At 42.3% G+C, this 21,684-nt stretch overlaps 1 protein-coding gene across 4 annotated transcripts; it reads left to right on the top strand.

Annotated features, from left to right (window-relative positions):
• The first annotated feature begins 922 nt into the window (after window positions 1–922).
• Window positions 923–21,340, top strand: HACD1 (3-hydroxyacyl-CoA dehydratase 1). Of its 4 annotated transcripts, none has more exons than XM_073334135.1 (7): window positions 931–1,330; window positions 6,793–6,910; window positions 8,106–8,124; window positions 8,214–8,296; window positions 12,517–12,638; window positions 15,356–15,534; window positions 19,839–21,340. In XM_073334135.1, the coding sequence occupies exons 1-7, from the start codon at window positions 1,197–1,199 to the stop codon at window positions 19,919–19,921; spliced, it is 738 nt and encodes a 245-aa protein (XP_073190236.1). In that variant the 5' UTR covers window positions 931–1,196; the 3' UTR covers window positions 19,922–21,340. The 4 variants fall into 4 exon arrangements, with proteins under 4 accessions (XP_073190239.1, XP_073190238.1, XP_073190236.1 ...); XM_073334134.1 differs by having other exon boundaries at window positions 8,208–8,296; XM_073334138.1 differs by lacking the exons at window positions 12,517–12,638; window positions 15,356–15,534; window positions 19,839–21,340 and adding exons at window positions 7,710–7,776; window positions 11,562–12,134 and having other exon boundaries at window positions 923–1,330.
• Window positions 21,341–21,684: the final 344 nt, after the last annotated feature.

The following is a 21,684-nucleotide window of genomic DNA, read 5'->3' as shown; positions in this document are numbered from 1 at the left end:
GGCCAGGGTGGCTCTGCACGCTGCTCCCACCACAAGCACTGGCTCCGCAGCTCCCATTGGCTGGGAACCACAGCCTATCAGGTCTGTATTGTTGGGGAATCAGGGTGCAGTATCCAACCTGTCTGATTCACGAAGGACCCTCCCCCTGGGGAATGTCATAATGTATACGCAGGGCAGGGGTGCTGGTACAATTTTTATGGTGGGAGTGCTGATGATGGAAATCATGTATTTGGCATTTGTTATTACTACTTCAAGCCGGAGGGGGCAGCAACACCCCCAGTACTAGCACCACTGATGCAGGGGCAACTTTGCATACAAGTAGGGGGTATGTCTACACGGTAAACTAAGGCTGGGCTCTCACTCAGGTTTGAGCCCAAGCCCCCATTCCATCCACACACAAATCAGTCTGAATCTGGTCACCAAGCACTCAGGACCCCAGGTTCCTAGGACCCTGCTGGGCGTGGGTCAGGGCCCAAGTCCCAGAGACTTGGATCCAAGCCCTGTTATTTAGCAATGTGGGTGCAGTTCAAGCTGCTGAGCTGAGTCAGAAGGTCTGCATAGCACAGTGTGGTCATGTTAGGACAGCTGTGAGTCCCAGATCCAGCAATTGTAAAGCCAGGTTTACAATGCAGCATGGATGCTCAAGCAAAGGGTTGGAAACACCTGTCTCACAGACCAGGATTTGCGATGCAGTGCAGACATAGCCAAGGTGACGCACGTCCAACAGAGGTGATCCCTGTAAAAGTAAGGACCCGTAGCAGGGGGACAGCCTGTGTGAGCAAAAAGTACCCACCTGGCTATCCTACCAATCGCTCATGTTGCACGCAAGGATATGTTACACCTACACGGTTAGCCAGGGGAGTGTATTTTGTGGAGGCAACTTCGGGGGGCGGGGTGTAAAAACGTTTGATCTCAAGTCAGGGAAGCCAGACTGGGAACCGCGCGGCGCAGCAATCGCGTTAGGGTCGGGGCGTTAGCCTCCGGCCGGCTGGGCTGGGGGAGGGGGGCACCGTGTGACCTGAGGAGCCGCTGGAGGAGAAAGGAGGAGCCGGCGACACCATGTGAGCCGCTGGCCGGGGGCAGCAGCAGCCCGCCGTGAAGACAGATGGGGTGAGCGAGAGTCAGCTCCAGCTGTCAGCGCGGCTTCAGCCCAGCCCCTCCTCCGCCGCGCGTCTCCCCCCGGCCTCGGGCAAACCATGGCGTCCAGCGAGGAGGACGGGGCCGGCGGCGGCGGCGGCTCGCTGGAGGAGAAGGAGAAGGGCAGGAAGAGGCGCCTGGGCGCCTTGGCCACAGCTTGGCTCATCGGCTACAACATCGCCATGACCGCCGGGTGCGTGCCGGGGCTGGACAGACGCGGCGGGGCGAGGGGGAGCGGGCTGCGGCGGGAGCCGGGCTGGGAGGCGGAGGCCTTGCGACCGGGGGCGGCTCTGCTCTAGCAGAGGGCGGCAGAGGCGGCTGCCTGCAGGGCGAGCCCTCGCCCGCCTGGCATTTCCTAATACGGTGCGGCCGCGAGCGCGTCATCTCGCAGCCCGGCGGGGAGGTTAAGTATAGCCCGAGCCAGGAATGCCGGGCGGCGCTGCCGGGGCTGGGGGCTCCCCTTGGCGTAAGTCACCGCGGCCGCCCCCGCGCGCTGAGCCGGCTCCGCGTGGAGCGGGAGCTGCTGGCTGCAGGCGGCTCCCCTGCGCCGCGGGCCCCGCTCTGGGCAGGGCTGAGGCTGGCCGCCAGCTCGGGCACCGCCCTGTCCAAGGAGCCTTGGCAGACTTGCGGTCTCAAGCTGCCAGTGAAGGCTTCTGGGGGGTTGCGAAGTGGCTGTAAGCGCGTTGTTACAGCAGGATTCCTCGTTTTCCTCCCACGCCGAGGGCGGGATCAATGTTTTAATAAAGTTTTCAGAGTAGTTTGAGACCCACTGGCTCCCAGCAGCACCAGGTGGTACTGCCTGCCCAAAGTTTCTAAATAGCTTTGGTTCAAATTCTTGCTTTGGAGAGCACTCCGGAGACGGGCAACGTATATTAATTTCTTCCATCTGCCATGTTAAGAATTAACTGCAAGAAATGATTACTACTATTATATTTCTGAGTAGCAGCCGTGTTAGTCTGTATTCGCAAAAAGAAAAGGAGGACTTATGGCACCTTAGAGGCTAACCAAGTTATTTGAGCATAAGCTTGCATCCGATGCATCCGATGAAGTGAGCTGTAGCTCAAGAAAGCTTATGCTCTAATAAATTGGTTAGCCTCTAAGGTGCCACAAGTACTCCTTTTCTTTTTACTATTATATTGAAAAACCATCTTGGCTTCAGACTAAGCAGCATCACTGATAAATAGTTAACTGATATTGAAACAGTATTTTAAGACATTAGTTTCCTTCTTCTAGCTCCATCTTGGTCTCCCAACCTGCTGCTCTACAGATCAGTCTCTCAGTATTGAAAATAGAGGTTACAGGCCAAATTCAGACCTGACACAAGCAGACAAAACTCAGTGCATTTGTACCCACTTACCAACGTTGAATTTGGCTTAGTATGTCATTTCAATTTTTGTCCTCAATTCAACTACTGGTAGGGGCCGTTCTAATTTGAATGCAATGGGGTCGAACTATTAATAAGCCCAGGAGTGCATTTAAACTGATGCCCAGTGTTACAATGGATTCTAGTATTGGTATTAAGTTTTAAGGCTAAGGGAATTCTGGCTTATATTTAAGTGGTTGATGTATGTATTTTCATTCCTTTTCAAGATTTATCATGTTAATAGCAGTATTTTTCATAACATACTTAAACTGACTTAATTTTCTGTCGAATGATTGAAAATTGTCAGGTTTCAGAGTAGCAGCCATGTTAGTCTGTATCTGCAAAAAGAAAAGGAGTACTTGTGGCACCTTAGAGACTAACCAATTTATTTGAGCATAAACTTTCATGAGCTACAGCTCACTTCATCGGATGCATCCACTGAATACTTCCGATGAAGTGAGCTGTAGCTCAAGAAGACTTATGCTCAAATAAAATTGTTAGTCTCTAAGGTGCCACAAGTCCTCCTTTTCTTTTTGAAAATTGTCAAACTCCCACAAATTTCAATACTTAGTTCAATACTTCAATACTTAATTCGACATTGGCACGTTTTACAAAGGGAATTGTTGAAGTCAGGCATGACTTTATGAAGGTATGTTTGTGTCAGCTTTAATTAGTGTTTTTATTCGTTGTTCATAATCTTTGCTAGTTTGGAATTGCTGTGTTTCCTCATTGTATTTCTTAACAGTCCACCCCTTGCTTTGTTGTTGTTCATTTGCTCATGAGCACTGGGCTCCTGCCACAGACTTTTAAGGTGGAAACCTTTATTTTAATTAAGTATCAGAAGGGTAGCTGTGTTAGTCTGGAGCTGTAAAAGCGGCAAAGAGTCCTGTGGCACCTTCTGGACTAACAGATGTATTGGAGCATAAGCTTTCATGGGTGAATACACATACAACTGACGAAGTGGGTAATCCCCCACGAAAGCTTATGCTCCAATACGTCTGTTAGTCAAAAAGGTGCCACAGGACTCTTTGCCATCTATTTTAGTTGTGATCCCTGCAAGTGCTGAAGCCCCACATATCCCGTCAAAGTCTCTGGTAGTTGAGAGCCACCAGCAGTTGTAAAAGTGGGCCCTTTGTTTCTTGTGTGGGATAGGAAAAAAGAAAGACAAACATTTCATCATCTTTTGAAACTGATAAAGTATAGTAGTTACACTTATGGGAACACTGAAGGGTAATACTAGTACAGGCAAGTTTATCCACTTGGCAAGACAGTACTTGTTAATAAAATTCTAGGAATACCCCGGTTTATCAAAAATTGTGCTAATTCCTCTTTCTAATATGGGATTACATTTTATCATTCATACTGGTAAATGCGTAGGTGATGTTCAAAAGCAAAAATGGCAGGTAAGTGTCCAAATCCCATTGAAAGTCAATGGAAGTTAGGCCCGTAACTGTCCTTTGGCCTCCGAAAGTCTCCCTCGGGAGAATTTATCGTGTAGGGTATTTTCTGTTTCACACTGAATGCTTGTCTGATGTTCAGTGAAAGTTGCCATTTTTCTGTATGCAATACAAAGGCCCATATGGGACACAATAAAAAAAAAAGTTGCAAGCTGAAGACCCAATAAAATGGTCTGTGGAAGTACTTTTTTAAAGAATAACCTCTCTAAGCAAGAGACCTACCAACTTTTGTTTTTTGTTAAGTCAGAGAAGACATTTCGTGTTCCCTTTTTGTTGCAAAATGAGATTCAGGGAACCTTTTTGGTTTATACTTACTGCCTTTTTGGTCAGATATAATATGGCTTCTCAGGGTACCTCTTATGTAAAGGTACTGCTGTCACCTGCCATATTGCCAACCATATAAAAATCCATTATAATTCTCCTTTGACACACACTTTACTATAAAATACAAAACATTTAGAACCCAGGAAAGCCTTATTGTGAAGGCAACATGTATTGCTGAAGATAAAATAATCCACTGATTTCAGCAGTAGCTGGAATCCACTCTAATTTTATACTCTACAAAAATTTACTCAGATTTTTACACTAGCCATAAGAAGCTGAAATAATATCTGTGGGTGTTGCTTAACTGGCACTTGTGTTTCATTCTTAGGACAGGAATTGGAATTCACCCTGTGCCGCAGCATTATGGAACCTTGGTAGTTACACTACACACAGGGGAACAGGTGTAGAATAGGCATGATGAGAGAATCCACATTTGCAGTGTATGGTGGAGCCCAGTTGCATGTGAGTTTCACATATTGAAAGAAAGGCTTGGAGGTGAGAGGGCTATTGTCACAGGGTGTACCTATCCAGTAGTGTCCCCTTCTGGCCAAGTGTGGAGCTGTAGGTGCTCCCAGACTCACTTTCCCCTAATGTCATCAATAAGGTCACTGAGGCTTTACGTGGCCTTCTGAAGGGTCTAATTTATTAACCAAAGACCCAATAAAAATACCAGCAACCCTCACCCCAGCATCTTATCTGGGAGACACAGTCAGTCTCGGTTTATTAATTCCTACCTGAGTCTACCACTCTCCTCCAACAGGGGTTTTCTCTCAATTCAGGTCCCTTCTCCAGACACTCTTGACACTCACTGGGAAGAATTCTTCCCTAGAGCCAAGGGAAGGTGTGCAGAGATCTGTCAGTAGTAGCCCTTCTCTAGGAAGCACACAGTTCTGACAGGCTGGCCCTTCTGCCACTATTTGGAATTCCCTACCCCTCTGAGCAGACCTTCCAGGTCCCTTGCTCTGGTGAATTCTTCTGCCCTCAAAAGCTTCCTGTCTCAAGGATCCACCTCAGCTAATCTCTGGTAACCCTTTGTCAGGCTCATTAGCTAATTAGCTACCAGCTAGCCACCTAGAGATTTAAAATTCCTTCCAGGTGTGTCTGACTTGGCTTTTCTTTACAGGAGCCTCTCACAGGTAGGCAGGTCTCCTAAAAGGGCTAGCTCTGTGCCACTACTGAGTCCCCTGCTAAGTGGCCACAAAACTTAATGTAAGCAATATTTAGGGACTGCAGCCCCTATTCCCGGCAGGCTTCCCGCAGCTCCCATTGGCCGGGAACAGCGAACCATGGCCAATGGGAGCTGCAGGGGGCCATGTCTGTGGACAGTCAACGTAAACAAAACGTCTTGTGGCCCGCCAGCAGATTACCCTGATGGGCTGCACGCCAAAGGTTGCCAACCCCTGCCTTAGGTGATTATAAAATTTATTTTAGCTCAGATTTGTTTGATCTCAATGAAGAAAGCTTTAATTTGACTAACTGTTATTTTTGCTTTCTTTCATTTGAATAACAGCAGAATGCATATTTAAAAAAAATCCACACTTAATATCAGTACACGATTACCAACATGTCAGTTCCAGAACTATCCACTTTGGCCAAAATTTTCAAAAGTGACTAGTGATTCTGGATGCCTGGATTTTTGAGTACCCAACTTTAGACACTTTAAATTGGCCTGATTTTCTGAGGATGGGTATAGAACACTTTCTGAAAATTGGACCCCTTTATTGGTGTCTCAAAATGGACACCCACAAACTGAGGCACTCAGAATCACTAGTTGCTTTTTCCAGTCTTGGCCTTAAGTCCCTATGTGCTAGTCCTTCAAAGAGCTTTGTGTGGGTAGAACCCCACTCTCAGAGGTCCCCTCACACAGAGCTCCTTGCAGGATTGAGACCAAGGTTGGAAATGTTGGCCACAGTGTTTACTTTTCAATATGTTTTAAGAAAACACAATACATATATTCAAATATTTTTTTAAATTTCATGTACATTTTTCAATATCCTAATGCTATGAAACTATGATAAGCAATTTGGGATTTGAAATTATATTGGAAAAAGAACTGTAGTCTATACTAGAGCCATTACACCGAGTTGTGCAGAGGGGACAACTGCTGGTCTATTGAGAGTGGCTGGCACCTGAAGTTGGCATCTTTTTTTTTTTTTAACTGCTAAGTCTTGTTAAAAACAGCTAAAGTATGTGAATTAATACTCTCTGAATAATAAAGATATGGTCCATACCATGGAAAAGAGAACACCTTAGCTATGTAACAAAGAGGGCTCTTTGCAAAGAGCAGCAAGACATTCTCTCTATACTTTTCCACAAAGTAGGGTACAGGAGCTAAATAGTTAATGGATTTTGCTATATTTTAAATTATATTGTCAATCTCTTTTTAAACAAAGTAGAAAATCAAAATTCTCCGTCAAATATTTGAGATGAAAGTAATGTAATGAATAATTTAGATACCTGGGTGTTCTTAGAATTCTCATTTGAAAATTATCCATTCTCTTTCTTTTCTAGGTGGCTGGTATTGGCTATTGCCATGGCTCGGTTTTACATGCAGAAAGGAACATACAAAGGCTTATACAAAACTATTCAAAAGACACTTAAATTTTTCCAGACATTTGCTGTGCTTGAGGTAAATTTTTAAATGCTACACATTGCTTGATTGGAAAATATTTACCCTCAGCAGAAAAAAACAAAACTTCATTAACATGGAGTTAAGGATGAAAGAATATCTCAGAATTTCCAGTCTTTCTAACTTCATTTATTTTTAAGGTGTTTTTCTGGGGGAGAGAGGAGGTTGGTTGAAGGGAATGGATATCTATTGTAACATTAACTCTAGGCTACTAAATTATTTGCTTATGATTTTTTTGCATTTCAAAAATGCTTAAGAATTGCTCAGAGACAGATCTTGCAAGCCAAACAGGGACTTCATTTCTTATGGAGCCTATTCCTTTGCAGACACCCTGCCCTCCTCCACAGATGATTGCTTCCTTCTCATTCCCCATACTCAATGCATTATCCCCCATATGGCTTTCTCTCTTTTGCTCCTTCCAGACTGGACCCACATGCCCCATATGGTTTGCTACTAGTCTTTCATTGAACTATGACTTTCCACATTTGCAAAGCACTCTGGAGGCTGAGTGCACTTGGCAAAGCATGCATCAGACTGATATTGATATATAATACATTCATCAAGCAGATGTATGTATATAATACATGTGCCTCTTTTAACATGTATGGTCATCTGTGTTTTGGTTTTTATATTATAATAATACCTTTACACTTCTAAATAATTCTACCTGAACCCATCAACACTAGTCAAGGATTTAATTTGAAAAAGAATTAATAAAAATCTTCTAAAATGAACAACAAAAATTTTAAAATCCTTGTATATCTGAAACACCATATGTATCTTGCTTTAAATTTTCCAGAAGAATTCTGATCTGGATAAGATGTTGCATGTGAAACTGAGGTTTGGTTTTGAAGCTGAAGAGCAAGGTGTGTGTATGTATATGAAAATCAGCCTTATGTAAAAGTTCCTTCGGTAAGCAAGTCAGTCTTGATTCAGTGGTATTACAAACCAAGGGCCTGATCCTGTGAGGAGTGCAGCATAGGAATTCAGGGGAGTTGGCACCTCACAGAATTTGGCCTTGACATCTTAATTTTTGCTGCCGATAAAGTCAATGAAAGTGTAGTCTGAATAAGGAGTAAAGGACTAGGAGTAAGTTTAGATTTATGTTAACAGCAGCAATGTCTTTGTTTATACTGCAAACAGTAAAATGATTTTAAACCAGTGACTTTTAATTTATACTTATTTTTATTGACAGGTAGTCCACTGTGCAGTTGGTGAGTCTTTTGCTTTTAATTTCTCACTTAACTGATTACAAACAGGAATTATGGGACATAGATAATGTATTTCTCTTTTTAAGGAATAGTTCACACCTCTGTGCTTGTGACTGGGGTCCAAGTGAGTTCAAGAATCTTCATGGTATGGTTTATAACACACAGTATAAAACAGGTGGGTGCATGAACAAATTCTGTTTTACTCTTTACAGGAAGGGCTGATTATTAATAAAAAGCTCATTTTAGCAGGAAGTGTTATTTAACAAGTAATAGGATCTGGCAAATGCTCCATACAGGGGGCTCTTACCAAACTTCAGTCAAAATTCTACAGGTAGAGAACTTACAGGTTCAAGCCTATAGTTCATGGATGGGCAAACTTTTTAGCCCAAGGGCCACATCTGGGTATGGAAATTGTGTGGGGGGCCATGAATGCTTACAAAATTGGGGGTTGGGGTGCGGGAGGGGCTGGGGCTCTGACTGGGGGTGCGGGCTCTGGGGTGGGGCCAGAAATGAAGAGTTCAGGGTGTGGGAAGGGGCTCCGGGCTGGGGCAGGGGGTTGGGGTGCGGGTGTGTGTGTGAGGGCTCTGGCTGGGGGTGCAGGCTCTGGGGTGGGGATGAGGGGTTGGGGGTGCAGGAGGGTGCTCTGGGCTGGGACCGAGGGGTTCGGAAGGCAGGAGGGGGATCAGGGCTGGGGCAGGGGGTCGGGAGTGCAGGCATGTCCCTGCTTCATTTCCTATGTGGTTCCCAGTGAATTGGAACTGCGGGGGCAGCATGCGGAGTCCCCTGGCTGCCCCTACATGTAGGAGCCAGAGGCGGGACATGCCGCTGCTTCTGGGAGCCGCACGGAGTCACATCACGCGCAGAGCGGGGCAAGCCCCCAACCTCGCTTCCCTGCTGGAGCACTGGAGCGGGGCAAGCCCCAGACCCTGCTCCCTGGCAGGAGCTCGAGGACCAGATTAAAACGTCTGAAGGGCTGGATGTGGACCCTGGGCCGTAGTTTGCCCACCCCGCTATAGTTTACAGTTGTTTACACACAGGATGCTGGTAAATGCCATTGGAGAGGGACAACTGAGACATATTGGGTTGCTGCCAGGTTTGATCTGTCTGTTAAGCAAGATTAAGGGGTAGAGCTTCTGTTCATCAACAAATGTACCATACTGTCAACCATTCCACTTTGAAAAAGAACTTCAATTAGCATGTGTTGAATGTACAAATGGAAATCATTCTTAAACTGAATGTATCTGGATAAACACTGTTGTGACATTTTACATTGATGTTTTCTTTGTAGTTTGTATTAAATCCTTTCTCAAAAATTTTAAATTAATATTATATTAATATTATAGGTTCACAGCATGCCACTGTAATAGGCCATCATTAAAAAAAAAACAGAGAAAACCTCCCAGCATATGAAAATTACCCAACTGCCCCTGAAAGTGTTATTTATGTGCTTGGTTATAGATTTTAATGTAGATTCTACTGTTTTGTTACCCCAAGGAAAAATGATGCAAGGAATTTATGATTCTTGTAATGAATGGACTAGGACTTATAGTTTAGTTCGTCTGAATTTTATTTACTTTGCAAGGCTTGAAATTCCTGTTCTCTAAAGGTAAATATCGAGTAATGGATCCCAACTTTTGGGTCTGTGCTTGTGTGTGTGACTTGGGTTAGAACTTTCTTAACTCAAGATGCTGAGCCTTTAAACTTTCTCACCAGCAGGTGGCACATGCCTAACTGCTGATGAGATATAACAGCCAGGCAGAAACTGCCTCCATTGCCAATTCCCTTTTTATCTGTTCACAGAAGAGAGCTCTCTTATACACTTTGTTTCCTTTGCCTCCCTTTTTTGTAATACCGAGTAGGTTTATCTTAAAATTTTTTTAAGGTAACTGCTTCTTGTTTTGCTTTTAGAAGAAAAGAAAAAATGTTCAAGAAGTGAACCATTGTTGGTTACATTGGACGAGTAGATCGAGGCGAGGGCATATATCACTGATTGTCATCATTCTACCTTTATGTGGAATGGACTAAACCTTGTCCACCCAGCTCTTTGTTTCACTTGATTTCAATATAGTAGGTCAAACTACATCAAAAAATCCCCATGTCTAAATGTCTGTCTGAATGCATTTCTCATTGTTATTTCTTTGCATGCCTGAACATTCAGGGTCATGTGAGGGTATCCGATATGTCAGGGTTGGGCAAACTTTTTGGCCCGAGGGCCACGTTGAGGTTGCTAAATGGTATCAAGGGCTGGGTAGGGAAGGCTGTGCTTCTGCAAACAGCCTGGTCCCCCGCTCCCTATCCGCCCCCTCCCACTTCCCGCCCCCCTCAGAACCTCCAACCCATCCAAACCCCACCACCCCACTCCTTGTCCCTGACCGCCCCCTCCTTGGACCCCCCGCCCCTAACCACCCCCCCCCAGGACCCCACCCCCTATGCAACCCTCCCTGTCCCCTGACTGCCCCAACTCCTATCCACACCCCTGACAGGCACCCTGACCCATCCAACCCCCCACCCCACTCCTTGTCCCCTGATCGCCCCCTCCCGGGACCCCAGTCCCTAACTGCCCCCACAGGATCCCACCCCCTATCCAGCCCCCCTGCTCCCTGCCCCCCCCGGGACCTCACCCCCTATCCAACCCCCACTGTTCCCTGTCTTCTGACCTTCCCTCCCTGCCCCCCGAACCTCCGCCCCATCCAACCACCGCCTGACTACCCCCCGGGACTTCCTGCCCCTTATCCAATTCCCCCGCCCCTTTACCATGCTGCTCAGAGCAGCAGGACAGGCTTATTGGAAAGCCTGGGAGGTGGGTGGGCACAAGCCGTGCAGCTGCATGGGAGGAGGGACGGGGGGGAAGGGCCAGAAGCTAACCTGGCCAGGAGCTCAGGGGCCAGGCAGGACGGTCCCGTGGGCTTGATGTGGCCCGCGAACCGTAGTTTGCCTACCTCTGGGATATGTAGTTAGAGGCCTGTTAGTGATGATAGCCAGCCTCACTACTTGTCCAGGAGATTTGCGAGGCAACCACATGGAATTCTCTACATACTTATTCAAAGAACTATTGCTTGCATTTAGCATTGTGACCCAAATACAGGTTTAGCCGTCTGTGTTAGCCTCTTATCTACTTCAGGTGGAGAGTAGCCTAATTCTCTTCTTCTCCCTTACCTATATTTGAATATCTTTGTACTTCGGTTTGTTTGTTTTTTTGCTTTTGTTATTGAGATTTGTCCTAACCCTCTTATTTTTTTTAAATAAAAGTTAAATCTTGTTTCCAATTTACACATATTGGGCCTAATTTTCAGAGGTGCTGAGCATCTGCATCTCCTAGCTGTGAGTGTTCAGAATCTTTGAAAAGCATTAAAGCTTTGTCACTAGGTTGCATTTTGTTGAAAAACAGTGTTTCTCTTTTCTGTGTTTGGAACAAAAAATGTCTCTATTTTATTTTCTAGAAATCCCAGGAGGTTTTCAGCCTTCAGGCACAGAAGCCTATTACCAAATTCCTCCCCTTTTAAAGAAAATAATTAAATCACTTGTGTGTAATTCTCCTTCTCAGAAGGTTTTATTTGTAAAAGACCCCCAACCATCATCTTTGCACAGTTGGGGATTCCCCTCCCCAAAGGATCTGATATTTGAAGCAGCAGGTAGATATGCTACCTACTGAGGAGGCAGTTTAACTACTCAGAACTTGAATCTTTAAAACACTGCAGATGAGTATATTCACCTACAGCTCTTGATCCTCTCACTCCTCCTCCTTCAGTGATCGACCCACTCCCAACTGCCTAACTATCCTGCAAACTCCTGAGCACGCCAACCTGATCTTCTGCTGTCAGGTTTCACTTTGTAGCCCATGGAGTACACTGAACAAAATGGAATTATCTTGTGTATTGCGAAGACATTAATAAGCAGGAGTGGGGGAAGCAACAACAGACATGGGCTAGGTGAACATAAGAAGACAGACAAGACGAAGAGTAGTGTGATGTGATGTTTGTCCACTCTAAAATGGAAGAGAAATATTATACATAGTATTTTGAGAAAAAGAAAGGGAGAGGATAAACACAAGCAACTAGACCAAAAATCAGAAGAAATAGAGCAAATTGAAAGGGCAGATGCAGGGTAAGCAAAAGAAGGAATTAAATCAACGAAATAGTTCAGTGTTTTGATGTATTTACAATGGTTACAGTCACTTTGTACTGCACAGTTAGCAAAATTTCAGTATGTTGGTCAATACCTGTAATAGAAAAGTTAACATGATGGTGACTACAGGTGCTGATTTTTGATACCCCAGTTTTCCTTCTTCTCAAATTCTTAGTTCTATTCCAAATGTCTTAAGTGGAAGTCTATTGCCGCTTGCATAGAAAAGAAGTTTAAGGGTGAAGAAAATGTTGGTTCTTTATACTTTCACAGATCCAGAATGAGGAGAGCGTTATTCTTTTTCTGGTCGTTTGGACTGTGACAGAGATTACACGATATTCCTTCTACACATTCAGCCTGCTCAACCATTTGCCATACTTCATTAAATGGGCCAGGTGGAGATGTCTTGCAGTTTAGTTTCTCATAGTTCTGTGCATGCTAATTTCATGCATGCTGAGCTAACTCACAGGAGAACAGATGTGTGAGCTTTGGCTTTGTGTCAGAAGAATGCGGTTGGTTGCCTTGTGTATTTAGGAATATTGCCATTTGGTTTAAAATGTAAAGAATATTTTAGCTCAGATATTTGGATGTGATTTGTTTTTTAATTTCTTTGTTTGATAGTTATTTTCATTTACTAGTCATCCTTTTGTTTTATGCTTGCAGGATTACCTTTTAACTTTTAGAAATTTAAGTTGCATTTTGAATACAATTTAAAATGTACTAAATTATCTTTTTTTAAAAAATGATCATACCATGTATCCTCTTACACTATGCAATAAAGAAAAACAAAACCTTTTGTTGCCAGAAATCTAGGTGTTTACAAACGTAGGCCCAGATTCTACAAGGACTTACCCATAGACACTGTGAGTGCTAACTGTGATGGGACTATTCCAAGTTCATAAAGCTGAGCACATACATAAGTCTTTGCAGGACGGGGGCCAGAATGGCCACTCAGTCCTGTGAAGTTGCTGGGAGCTTTGGGCTCTCATCACCTTATAGGCTTTGTCCCTTATTCTGTATTGAATTTATGATTTAATTAGAGGTTTTACAAAGCCTTCGTTAATATTTTAACTAGCTTAGTCCAAACAACAAGGGCATCTTTTTTATAGACGTAACCTTGACTTGAGATGTCAATACTTGAGTATGTTACTGAATGTGAAATACATTACTGATTGTGTTTAGGCTGGGTATTTACCATGAAGCTTAACTGGATGAATTGCATCCTCTGTAATTATTGAATGAACAATAAATATATATCCAGAACAGACTTTGCTTTTTATGAAGCAGATAAGTCTTTTTAAAAATTCATTATAGATGATTTGTCCATATTTATCCAAAAATATATTTTTGTTTATTTATTTTGCTTTATTTTTGTTTTGTAGACAACACAGTTCTGATGCTTCTAATGCACTTCTTTGATATGGCTGATATTTATATCCATTCTTATAATACATTGTCTTTCTGCTTGTACAGTATGTGGTAGGTTTTGGCATGTTTAAGACTAAATGGCAGACTTAAAAAAATAAACAGTTAAAGATCCCCTGTCTTTAATTGAATATACATTTAGGCTTTAAATTTAAAAACACATTTGAAAAATATCAACCTATCAGATACTCCCAATGCTTCCAAGTTAGAGGGTTTTTTTCCATTCAAAATATAATAAGGCAGTAGGAAAAATAGTCATTCTGACAAAAGAGCCTTATATGTGTGTGAAATATACTGGAAAACAAACATTTGAAAATGAGTTCTTCTGTCACATATCTTACCAAGGGCTGACATCAGGAATCAGGGGAAATTTATAGCTAGCACAAATGGGCACAAATCCATTGGCTTATCTGAGTTGTGTCTTCTCTTCTCTTCCCCCCAACCCACCCACCTCTTCCCCTCCTTTGATGAGTTTTGTCCTTTTTTGTATATATAGCTATATATCAATACACATGTGCAAACCATAGTAAACTTCTGTTTAATGCTTTGGGATCACTAGCTTTTTATTTTGAATGATAAAAGCTTTGTCTTTCCCTATTAAATAGAATAAATACACCTACATTTTAATTCAGAATACCCCATTTTTGGTTTGTTTCTGTTCTGCATATGGCCAAGGTGTATTTGGAGTTACGCCATCAGTTTCTTGTTACGTCTCACCTAATCTGTTCTGTTTGATGTACGAGCTTGCTAAGCCCATCGATTACTAGGGAGTTTCATATTCAGTTGCTGCCATTTTAAAACTCATCTGGTTTGGTCATAGAATGCATATTATACATTTATTTCAGACCCTGTGAGGCAGCTGTCATTGCTTTCTCCAGCCTGAACTCAAGAGAACAGTTCTTTATGAATGATTGCATCTGTATGTCTTACCTTGCATGAGAATTTTTCAAAACATTGCTGATTTCAGTTTCTTACTTTTCCACCATGTATGTAGCATATGGTATTCAAAGTAGTTGGCTTCTTTCAGTGCCTTTGCTTTATCATTTATTTGAAAGTTGGTCTGTTTGTTCTAAAATGGGTTCATTGAGATATCTGGTCTCACACACAGATGCTTTTGCATCAGTAATTCCCATTCATGTAAGTGGCAGATGCAGTCCATTGTTAGCTTCCCCATATGACAATGGGAGGAACAAGCTTCCTAGGTATCTTAAGATTCCATTAACTTCAATAGAATTACAATGGGGAAGGGATGCACTTGGACCAGTGTGCATGGGCTGTGATGAAGATATGTATTCCTACTTATTATTGGTCCAGGCCTGCTCCCAGACCAATCAATGGCACCAGGATCAGGCTCTAAATCAACCAAAACAAGATTACTAGACGATACAACAGTTTTCCAAACTTCAAATCTTTATCTTTAACATTGGAAAAACATTAAAACATTTTGATATTACTGCAAACTAAATGTAAGGGATTAGGACCAGATCCTCATCTAGTATAAATCAACATAACTCTATTAAAGTCAGTGAAGTTGTGCTCATTTATACCAGCTCAGGGTCTGGCCCTTGGTTTTCTCTTGCAGGAAGCTACTGTAGTTCATTGCTGTGCCACTAATCATCAAAACAAGAAATGTTACAACATGAATTTATCTTTCAAGAAAATAATTCTTAGATTTATTTTTCTTCAGATACAACTTTTTTATCATCTTGTATCCTGCTGGAGTTGCTGGTGAACTTCTAACGATTTATGCTGCATTACCTTATGTGAAGAAGACAGGCATCTTTTCACTGAGACTTCCCAACAAGTATAATGTCTCTTTTGACTACTACTACTTCCTTATTATTGTCATGGCCTCATATATACCATGTAAGTACTATTATACTTTAATAATACCAACAACACAATAATAAATTATGCAGCCGTTCTCAAACTGTGGGTCAGGATCCCATTTTAATGGGGTCGCTAGGGCTGGTGGTTAGACTTGCTGGGGCCAAAGCCCGAGCCCTGCCGCCTAGGGTCAAAGTCCAAAGGCTTCAGCTCTGGGGAGTGGGGCTTTGACTTCGGCTTCAGCCCTGGGCGGCAGGGCTCCGGTGGGCTCAGGCTTCAGTCCCCCTTCCTGGGGTCATGTAGTAATTTTTGTTGTCGGTGGGGGGTTGCAGTGCAGTGAAGTTTGAGAATCCCTGAATTATAGGCAGAGCTTGCAGTAATGCCTGTAGTTACCTTTGCCTAATACTTTATAGGACCTAGTTAGTTAAAATTTTGCCACACTTGAACTGCTTAGGCAGAAATTTTACATGCTGAGTGTCTGCCTCAGGCTGAATATATTTGGAAAGCTTCAGTGAAAATGGTTTAGCCATTTCCTAGAACAAGATTAGGGAAAAATAAGATTTGTTGTTTATGTTAAAAGAATCCTACTACCATTTTGTTGAGAAGCTCTAGCCCCTCCACTGTTTGGAGAAAGAACTTGAAATTTGGACCCCTGTTGGTGTCAGGGATGAGCATTTTGCAATCCCCATGAAAATCCATCTAAAATTAGCCTCTGAAAATCATGGTTTGCACATACTCGGTAAAGGTTTGTTAGAGGCTAGCAGCAAAATTCTCTAAAAATTCCATCTGCACTGAGCATGCTGCGCTCCACTCCTACAGAACTTTGTTCCAACAACATTGAACATGCTGCACCCCCAGAGAGTTCACTGAGCATGCTTCAGACCAGGGGAAGCAGGATTTTTCCTGCAATTGCTCCCTCCTGGGAGCCGCTATTGAATTAGACACATGAACTGACAGCAGAGAGACTGTCTCTCCTGTATTCTCAGGACTCCCTATGCTGGCACCAAGACAGAACTGAGAAGTTGTCTCACTCAAATGCAGAGAAATGAGGAGCAGCATGGGCACAGGTGTGGCAGACTGGGGAGGGATAGAGGCATGCTGGGGTCTACAGACCAGGGGGGATAGAAACAGGTGAGACAGGGACAGGCTGGGGGTGGGCAGAGTTGAATAGAGAAGAGACAAAGGCAAGCTGGGAGTGGAGGCTTGGATAGGAGCAGAATAGGACAGATGCAGGGAGGACAGAGACAGACGGGGACAGGTTGGGAAGGATTATGCAAGGGGATAGGGCAGAAGGAGGGATGTTGAGGATGACAGGGGCAGAAAGATCTGTGACCACTAGAACACAGTGCCAGAATTTGAACTAGACCCTTAGCTTCCTGGTTCTCAGTGTTTCTCTACTGTTCTGCAAATATATTGGAAACCCACTGGCAAACTGTGAATTTTAGATCAGTAAGCCCTACAACTGTACCTGACAAATTGGTTGAACTGATAATAACAAAGCACCTGGAATATCATGATTGATAGGCTCTAATCAGTATGCATTCTGTAAAATGAAATCATGTCTCACTAATCTCTTAGAATTCTTTGAATGTGTCAGTAAACTAGTGGATAAAGGAGCAGTGGTTGACATAACGTATTTCAAGTTCCAAAAGGCCTTTGACAAGGTTCCACACAAGAGACTATTAAGGAAGCTACGTAGTCACAGGGTGAGAGGCAAACTCATATGAAGAGAGATTTAGATTGAAGACTTGGATTGTTTACCTTAGTAAGGAGACAGATAAGAGGGGACATGATAAAAATATCTAAAATAACAAATGGTATAGAGAAGGGAGACTGGGAGTTTGTCTTCTCCCTGGCCCATAACAGAAGATCAAGGGAACATTCAGTGAAATCAAAAGGTGGGAAATTCAAAACTGATAATACTCTTTCACAAAATGTGTAATTAAACTGTGGAACTCTTTGCCCCCTCAACTCTTTGTTGTTGAGGCCAACAATTTAGCAAGATTCAAAAAGGGATTACGTATTAATATGGATAAAGAGACTATCCAGAGTTATAATTAATTATAACAGACATTATGAACTTTTATAAATTTTATAATTAATTATAACAAAAAATAAATCTTCAAAAAGAAAAGGAGGACTTGTGGCACCTTAGAGACTAACAAATTTATTTGAGCATAAGCGTTCGTGAGCTACAGCTCACTTCATCATCATAAGCTCATGAAAGTTTATGCTCAAATAAATTTGTTAGTCTCTAAGGTGCCACAAGTCCTCCTTTTCTTTTTGCGGATACAGACTAACATGGCTGCAACTCTGAAACCTACCAAAAATAAACCTTATGTTTCAAGGGTTAAGTCAGTGTTTAACTATTAAAGGTCAGGATGAGATCTAATGTGAATGACACTTTATCCCACATCCACATAGTGTGTGATTTTTTACAACTGTCTTTGAAGCATCTGGTATTGGCCACTGGACAAGATAGACAGTGGGTCTGAGTCACAGTGGTAATTGCTATATTCCTATGTGTCTCATCCCTTTTTAGTGTCTGGCCCACAGTGATAACAGCTTGCTACTGCTGTTTGTTGCGGCATTAGCTTAAGTGGCTGAGGTCTGTGCTGTGAAGCTTAAGATTTCAAGCCTGCTGATGACCCATGAAGGGGTCAGTATGGTGCCGCACGAAGGAATTTCTGTTTTTTCAGTTTACATTGTTTAAAATTAGGAAGTTACACCCAAAGAAACTACATCTAGGAACACCCAAAGAAACATCATCTTAATCCTGCCTCAGTATGGGGGCTGAACTAGATGACCTCTTGATCTCCCTTTAACTCTACAGTTCTACGATTAAAATAACATTAAGATGGCAAAGTCAGGCACCTTGGTGCATATGTATTATGATACAGGGTAAAAATTTCAAAAATCCCTGAGTGACTTAGGCTCCTAAGTCTCATTGAAAGTCAGGGGGACTTAGACTCCTAAGTACCTATGTCCCTTTTGAAAATGGGACTAAGGGTCCTAAATCATTTAGATTATTTTGAAAATTGTACCCATAGTTTTTAATTACATATGACTTTTTTCCCACAGAACCCCCGTTTTATTCAGTGCACAGGATGGACTGTGTTCTGGGTATGAATCAGGGGTATGTAGTGAACAAGATGGTTATCTCTATGACCCTGCCTCATTTGTTGCAGAAGTTGGAAGGTGTGCAGTGAAGGAGGCAGGGGATTGCAGGAAGAGAAGGAATGGTCTTGTGCTTAAAGCAGTTGAATGCTGCCCTAGAGAATTGGATTCTATCCCTGCCTACGTCACAGAGTTCTTATGTGATGCTGGGCAAGTCAGTAAAATGGAATTATGTGTTCCTCATTTCCTGGGTGCCCTACCTGAGTCACCTATGGCCTGATATGCATAGGTGTTGAGCACATATAGCTGTAACTGAATTCAGTTAAAGCTGTGCATCTATATAATAAGATTTCAACACTGTCACTCTGTCTGTGTGTCACTTTGAAGCCTAGAATGTCTGTTGAGTCAGTGGAATCATGGAAACAGCCACAAGCTTGGCTGTTAGTTCTTTTTGTTCAGAATATCTCCAGGTTCAGTCATTATTGGGATTCATTGTGTCATCCAATTTTTATGGTCTCAGACATTTTCAGCGTTTTTACATGCACAACTTTACAGATTCCACCCATGTGATAGCTTGGGCTTTCAGCCACTAGCTGAACTTGTAAAGTGCTCTAAAAAGAATGTTCAGGCCCTAGGCATCTCAAATTGGGTACCCAAAATTAGTGGACACTTTTGGCCTTAACCTCTCTGTGGTGAGTCTCTTTGTTCCCATCTGTGAAGTGGGGATAATAATACCACTTTGCCTGACGGGGTGTTGTAAAGATAACTTCACAGGTATTAATGAATTTATCAGACACCACATTGATGAGCACCCCAGAAAGCCCTGTGGGAGATGGGGGGAGGTGAAGTGGGTAGGATATTACAACAATTTCCTGTAGGACTAGAGGGAGATAAGTTGGCATCCTCCTCCCAGTCCTGACCCATTCAAACCTCCCTAAGCATAGATCCTGGGCCACATGGAAGAGTCCACAGAGCCATGGAGGTTGCTGAGAAGTCATTGACCCTACTTCCACAGACAGAGGGTTGGAGGGAGATGCATGCACAGATCCCTACATGGATTTTGGTGGTGTGAACTGATCCATCAGTGTTTAAGTCATAGTTTGCCATTGTAAGCAACCCAGTGTTACTTGCTCCATCGCCATAATTTTTCCTCAGCTGAATAGTGTACAGTTAGAAATGTATTTTTCCTTTTTTCCTCTAATTTGTTCATTTATTCTTTGATCAAGTGTTTCCACAACTCTACTTTCATATGCTGTGGCAGAGAAGAAAGGTGCTTCATGGAGAAGTGATTGTAGAAAAGGACGATTAATCCAACTCTTGTAACCACGGTGCTTTTTACAGAACAATAAGAAATGGAAACAAAACACTTCATGTGATCCTTATGAGTCCAAGTTTTAAATCATGGAACAAGAATAAATGGCTGTGCATGAAATAACATGGATTGTATTGTTTTGTAAATTCAGTATGTCTTCAGACTTTGCATTTCATCCTTGGCTTCACTTTTGATTCTTTTATTTCATTGATTGGTTGTTTCCTCAGACAAACTATTTTCTTCCCAATTTTTTTATATAAATTAACAAATAGAGGCAGGAGATTGAATAGCTTGCCAAATTGCTTTCTATTACAAAACTTCTAGTGGTCATTAAGAAAAAAAACAGAGTTGATGAGCAATATTGGAAGTTAGTACAGTATTCTGAAAAATAGATACTTCATAAATTAGATTTTTTTCATAGGACAGGTGGCTTAAATTTTGTCCTTTCTTATTATTTTGAAAATATTAATCTTTGTCAATATTCAGAATTGAGAGTTTAGTGTCTCTTGAACCTTATGAGAACACGCCATTAAAAGTAAACTAAACTAAAGCTAGGGTTATAATTACTTAGGGTCTGACTCTGCAGCCCTTACTCACATTAAGTAGCATCTTCCTTCACAATTATCCTTTTGAAACTTTTAGAGTCCAATTAAGCATTAGTAAGTGTAATAGAATTGGACCCTTCATTAGGCCAGAGACTCAGCATGGGGGAAGTGGTCCATGCTAGCAGATTCAGGTTCAGGATCAAGGCCTGGAAGAGCTGAAGCCTTTTACTTGCAGGATCATATCTTAGCATCATAGAATAAGCTTGTAAAAGAGTTGAACTCTAGATTCTCCATGCAGATTTAGAGTAGTGTACTTCAGTTTGCTACTACTTGATGCCTAGCTATAGCTGATGATGTGGCCCAGGTTTATTTTGTCCTGGTGAATTGATTACCAGTTTATTCTGTATTCTAGAGTTAGGGAACATGAGGGGTGGCGGTGAGGAGTAAATACAGAAGTACATGTGGAAACTGCAGCTATGGCAAAGTATTTTATTTCTTACAATTAATCAAATGGGATAAAAATGGAAGATTTAAAAATACTTTAAAATACTGTCTTGACATGTAATTGTATTTTGAATCAGCCAGCTATGCACTTTTAATTGCTCCTTCAGTTAATTGTTTCATCCTCTTTATAATGTAATCAAGGAACAGTTTTGGATCTGGTCCTATTTAACATCTTTAATAATCTAGAAGAGGAACATGTTAATGAAAATCACAGATAATGCTAAAGATGTTATAAACACCAGCATGGAGAGATGAGTTATATAATGGGTCTTACAGAGGTTAGAAATATGGGCAGGAATTTAAAGCCATAAAGTTGGAAGAAACCTGAAGTGAGAGTGGACCACAGATTAAATGTTCATTTGCAATACGATGTGGTAGCAAAAAAGATCAGTGCAATTTGGGGTTGCATATGCTGAAGTTTCATGTCGTGAAGCAGGGAGATGTGATTGTCCCTCTTTAGGGATTCTCCTGAGTCCACATCTGAAATAGCATGTAAAGTTCTGGGTACCTCAAAAGCAGAAATTTTTAGGCAAACTAGAAAGTTCAAAAAACAGCAATAAAAATAATGAATGGACATGAGTAAGAGGTAGGAAAGATTGACTTTAAAACATTAAATATGTACAGCGTGGTTACGGGGAAAATATTGAGAAGGAAAAGGAATTATTAAGTACTAGGAGTTGTAATTAGGAGTCAGGGGAAATTAAGAAATGG

The sequence above is a fragment of the Lepidochelys kempii genome, chromosome 2 (assembly GCF_965140265.1).
Source record: "Lepidochelys kempii isolate rLepKem1 chromosome 2, rLepKem1.hap2, whole genome shotgun sequence".
In the NCBI taxonomy this organism is placed as follows: Eukaryota; Metazoa; Chordata; order Testudines; family Cheloniidae; genus Lepidochelys; species Lepidochelys kempii.
The sequence above is the reverse complement of the archived record's forward strand: the minus strand, read 5'-3'. Positions and strand labels throughout refer to the sequence as shown.